General features: G+C 37.5%; 1 protein-coding gene across 1 annotated transcript in view; it reads left to right on the top strand.

Annotated features, from left to right (window-relative positions):
* The window catches only part of LOC104507428 (homeobox protein MOX-2-like), a 16113-nt gene extending 11579 nt beyond the window's left edge, over nucleotides 1–4534 (top strand). Inside the window, exon 3 of the mRNA XM_010148702.1 lies at nucleotides 3233–4534. Coding sequence (XP_010147004.1) covers nucleotides 3233–3457 — 225 coding nt within the window. The 3' untranslated portion in view covers nucleotides 3458–4534. The remainder of the gene's footprint in view (nucleotides 1–3232) is intronic.
* Nucleotides 4535–5117: the final 583 nt, after the last annotated feature.

The following is a 5117-nucleotide window of genomic DNA, read 5'->3' as shown; positions in this document are numbered from 1 at the left end:
CCCTGCTGTAAATTAACACAGCAAATGACATCATAAACATAATATTTTCAATTATAAACTTAATTATAATTGATTTCTAGCTGTTAAAAAGTTTTGACATACCAAATAAAAAAAATTCTTATTTGATATTCTCTAACTAAATCAGATGCAGAACATTTGAAGTAATTAATAAATAAGCCTAGAACTTCTTTTTTTACCTTTTTTAAAAATTCTTAGAATTGTTACCGTTTTCTCTTTATGGGAAGCCTGACAAGCTATATTCCAGTCAGCAGTATATATTCTCCTATGAGATCACCAGGGTTTCTCTCTTCCTCCTAGACTCCAGAGAGTGCATGAAAAGGTAGCTGGAGTCCTTTCAGCCCTACTTGCTTTAAATGCCATGTGTCCCAGGCAGTAGGTAATGTGCAAACATAGCATTGCATGCTGGATCCTCTGAGGAATTTATGTATGTATCTTGTGCTTATTCCAGAAAAGGGAAATTATCATCCTTTAATTGATTTGTATCAACTAATATACAGACACTGACCTAGACTCATCCCTGGGGGAGGCATTTCAGGGCATGGTTGGATGAGCTAGTCTGAGGGTAGATGATGGCAATGAAGAGGTACTCCCAGGCTGTCCTCAGCTACTCGTTGCCTGGAAGCTGGTGCCTCTCAGTTCTCCTGGGTTTAACAATGAAGGAGAGAGACAGCTCTTGACTGTGGTTTTTGTGAAGTGACCTGGATTATAAAAAGCAGCAGCAACAAAATAGTCAGAAAAAGTGTAAACCAAAAAAGAATAATTTATTAAATTGGAGTAAAAAATGTCAAGTGAGCAGGTGTGAGAGTTTAGCTCTGTCTGTGAGAGAAATGAGAACCTGCACCAGGAGCCAGGCAGCAATTATTCTGCTCACATCTGTCCCAACCAGAAGAGTTTCTGACAATGACTGTAGGAGTATTAGCTTGAGTTTCTCCAGTATCCAAAAATGAAATGGGTGTATCTGGAAGGTAGTTTGCCTGGATCTCTCCTGATCCAGTAAGTTAAAGTAGGTTGAATCCAGGCTGCACATTGATATTTTTGCTTCAAATGAATCATTGTCATTTTTCCTGAAACCACTTTTTGTATACATCATCATTTTGTTTTAGTCTTTCAATGCTGTGACTTATTCTGTGAATGTTCAATGAAATAAAAATATCCAGAGAATTGCTTAGATCTTTTAAACATCACTCTAATCCTGTCATTTCTTCTTAACAAATAAAATTCTCTCTCTTTTCAGAAGATAGATAATATTCTGTGGTACTGGTTGAATCCAAAGCATATTATTTCCGATGTTTAGATTGTGACTGCGGTTGCATGTATTGCACTGTCTGGCACCTTTAGTGTCTTTTGCAAGAGAAAACTCATTGTCTTAAACCCCAGAAATAAAGAAAATGACAACTTCCCCCAGAAAGCTGCCAATTTTGTACTAATGCTATACCGTTTTGAAGACACCGGCTCCATGGACACCTCTGATATGTGACCCAAGTATGATAATTCCCAGCATCACAGCGGCCAGTAATAAATACCTTCCTCTTTACACTTTACAAGCCAGATTCTTTGGCTCTGATGAGTTAACTAAAGGAAGTGATGTGCTGTGCTTTGTGTCTCAACTAACCTGGAATAATTTTGCTCTGTTCCCAAGTGATTGGTTTTAACAGCTCACATTTGCTTTAACAGGAGTAGAGTATAGAAAAATAAATATACCACTCTTTCTTCCCACATATGTACATACAGATAGTGACGCTAACTAGCAGTTCAATTGCAGTAAAATTTTAATGTAAAATTCAAAGTGATAGTAAAGGTTAAACATTGCAGTGTTTCTTGGATATATAAGACACATTCAGCAAAACAGCATTTTTGTGGCTCTATTACTCATGTCAAACAATAATGTCCTGCTGTGCCTGTTCCTTGCTGTTTCTTTTAAAACTCTGAAACACGTTCTGCTAAACACAGCAGAGGATACACTGACATGGCAAGCCTTCTTGCTTTCTTTCCAAGTGAAAAGTTGCAGACAGTGTTTATTTTTCTGTGGAACCTTCATGTGAAGAGCAGCACATACACACAGGCATGAGATTTTTTTTAGCAACATTAACTCTGAATGGATCAAACCCAACAATCTTCTATTCATAGTTTTCAGTGACAATATTTTAAGTTGATTTGAAATCAGCCTTTAATCTGGTCTAATATATTTGACAGATGCTGTGCACATCTTTGGTTTTTCTTTTCTTTTGGCCATTGAAAAAAAAGTTCTTGTGGTTTGCAGTACTGGTACTTTAGAACTGTGCAAATAATTTAGGTTTACTTCTCCCCCCACTCGGCAATATATTTCTATACAGAGAATGGGAAGAGGGGAAATGAGTTTCAGCTGGAGTAAAATCTTGGGGTTTAATGTGACTTAATACAGATACTTTTTTAACCTCTCATGTAATTAATTTCTTTTCCATTCTCATCCGAAAATATTTGCTGATTTTGATTCAGATTTATAAATGCCTTACTATCAGGCTTTGGGGGTGTTTATTTGTCTGAAGAATTTCACTAGGGTCTATGGCTAAATGTAGTAGAATTGAGGCTCAGTCAACTAGGATCATTTAAATACATTTGTGAAATAGACAGGGAAGTTGAAAGTCTTGAGGCTAAGAAATGCTCTTTCAGATACTTCAAGTGAAAAATAAAAGAGCTTGTGAAGTGCTCCATCTGAAACTCACCATCAGTTTACAGAAACAGACAGAGCAATGCCAACTTCACAGTACAAGCTGCTTTCCAGAGTAACTACCCTCCTTTGAGGAGTAATTAAAAGCACTCTAAGCACAGGGGGCAACAGTATAGGTCCTTGCTACCCGACATGGCTCTCTGTTACACGAAATAGAGGTTCTTCTGTGAAATCCCATGATGGGAACCATTTTGGCTCTGTTTCTCTGCCTGTGAAATGGCATTAATCCATTTTTCAAGGGTATGTGAACTTTTTAATGGGTTCTGAGATCTTCCTGTGGAGCTATCTGCTGCAATAGTCCAACTGCCTTTTTGCAGTTAGCCCTTTCCCTCCTTTGCAGTCATTATCCTCTCATCCCCAGGGTTCCTGTCGTGTCCAAAACTGGATTGCCTGCTCTTCTGGGAACACTTCATAAGCTTTTTACCATACAGACAGAAAGATGAGATCATTATTACCTTCAGTGACCTCATATTTATTTTCTTGCTTTGTCTTTCTTCTGCAAAGGTAAAAGTTTGGTTCCAGAACAGACGAATGAAGTGGAAGCGGGTAAAGGGGGGCCAACAAGGGGCAGCAGCCCGGGAGAAGGAACTGGTGAATGTGAAAAAGGGCACACTGCTCCCCTCCGAGCTCTCTGGCATTGGTGCAGCTGGTCTCCAGCACACGGGGGACTCACTAGCGAACGACGACAGCCACGACAGTGATCACAGCTCTGAGCACGCACACTTATGATACACAGAGGGTGTCCCAGCTTCGTTCTCAGGAAAGATGCTTTGCTGGCAAGCCTTATACAGGCATCGTTTACGTATGAAAGTGACTCTGGCAGTGATTTTTAAGTTGTTATGGAAAATTCAGGCTTATTGTGTCTGCTTTTCTTGATTTTTAGATGGTTTACAGTAAGTGCCATGTCTTAAAGGTGCCTCAAGAGTGAAGAAGTGGAAGATGAACTTACTTTGAACATTCCAGATTTGTTTGTCATGTTTATGACAGCGGGCAGGTATTTTTGCTTTAGCTTGCACTGAAAATTACATTGCTCTCAACAGACGTTATATTCTGAAAACCACAGTGCCACAAAATCAATATCTAGTGGATAAGAAATGTATTTTAACTCTGTATATATTTACCTTACAGCATTTTCCTGTCTTCACTAATTTTAGCAATGCATTCATATTAGCTGATGGCAATAGTCACTCATGACAATAAATGGCTTTTTGTCTCTTTATTTTTGTTTTGTTTTTCCAAAGACATACAATACATGCAGATACTTTTGTTCAAGTAGAGAACAAGACAATAGTGTCTGCTAGGACACGTCCTTGTATGACAGACAAAACAAACCTTATGTTGCATTTACTATCAACTGCTGCTAATAGGGTATTATTAAACTTACCTAGCTCCTCAATTCTTCTTATCTTATAACTGCAAAAATTGATTTTTAGGATCATAAGGATAGTCCAGTAACCTGCCAAAAAATGTCATGTTCCACTCATACTCAATGGAAACTTCCCAAAGATTATTCATTTCTACTTTGTCATAACTGACTACATTGATAAAGGCTGACACTCTGCAGAAATGTTGTCACTTCAACTTCAGTTTGAAAAAAAAAGTGGATAAGCTGAAAGTTATTATCAACTGCTTATGTTGGTAGAAGTCAAAATATGAAGGTAACAGTATTGTTTCCCATGTGTTAAATCAAGACACATTTTCTGTTATAAGCTTTTGTGTACATACAGGCAAATATCAAACCCCAAACTTTAATGCAAACCATTGATTGTACTTTGTAAAGAAATATGTTTAATAAATAATCCTTTTTAAATAATTCTGGTGTATCTACAGTGATTTCATAGGATACTTAAAGCATTTTTTGTAAAAGTCCTAAGCACCTCTGTCTTTTCTGGGTCTTTTGGAACTTAGTCTGTCTGTGGACAACACAAAGCTATGTTTTCAAATTTAGGCTTTTAATCTTGGATAAACCTTCTACCTTGATCCATTTGGGAAACTCTTTCCTTTAGCAGGAAAAAGGCATCTAGCAGCTAATGATGTCTTCAGCCAAAAAAAACAAGAGTCTGTTCAACTATTTTTCCTGATTTAGAGCAAATATAAAGGATTATTTTGTTGGACCTTATTGAAATGGATGAAAGGGAGTAAATATCAGGAAGGGATGCATACTTATATCAACAAGCCTTTGTTCAATAAAGCTGTTCAGGAGAAAAAACAAAGTATCTCAAAAAAATTTGGAGTTCCATTGGACTGGATAGTGTGATAGAAGGAGCTGAGTGAAAGAAGGAGTGGGCAAGAAATGTACATATCCTAGTAAATGCTTGTGAGCGTTCACAGAATCTGTGATATGTGGTACAACAGAGCATCATAAAAGTTGAATGTGAGCAAGAACTCT

The sequence above is a fragment of the Eurypyga helias genome, unplaced genomic scaffold (assembly GCF_000690775.1).
Source record: "Eurypyga helias isolate BGI_N326 unplaced genomic scaffold, ASM69077v1 scaffold38203, whole genome shotgun sequence".
NCBI classification, from domain to species: Eukaryota; Metazoa; Chordata; class Aves; order Eurypygiformes; family Eurypygidae; genus Eurypyga; species Eurypyga helias.
This window is presented reverse-complemented; position numbering and strand designations above follow the sequence as displayed.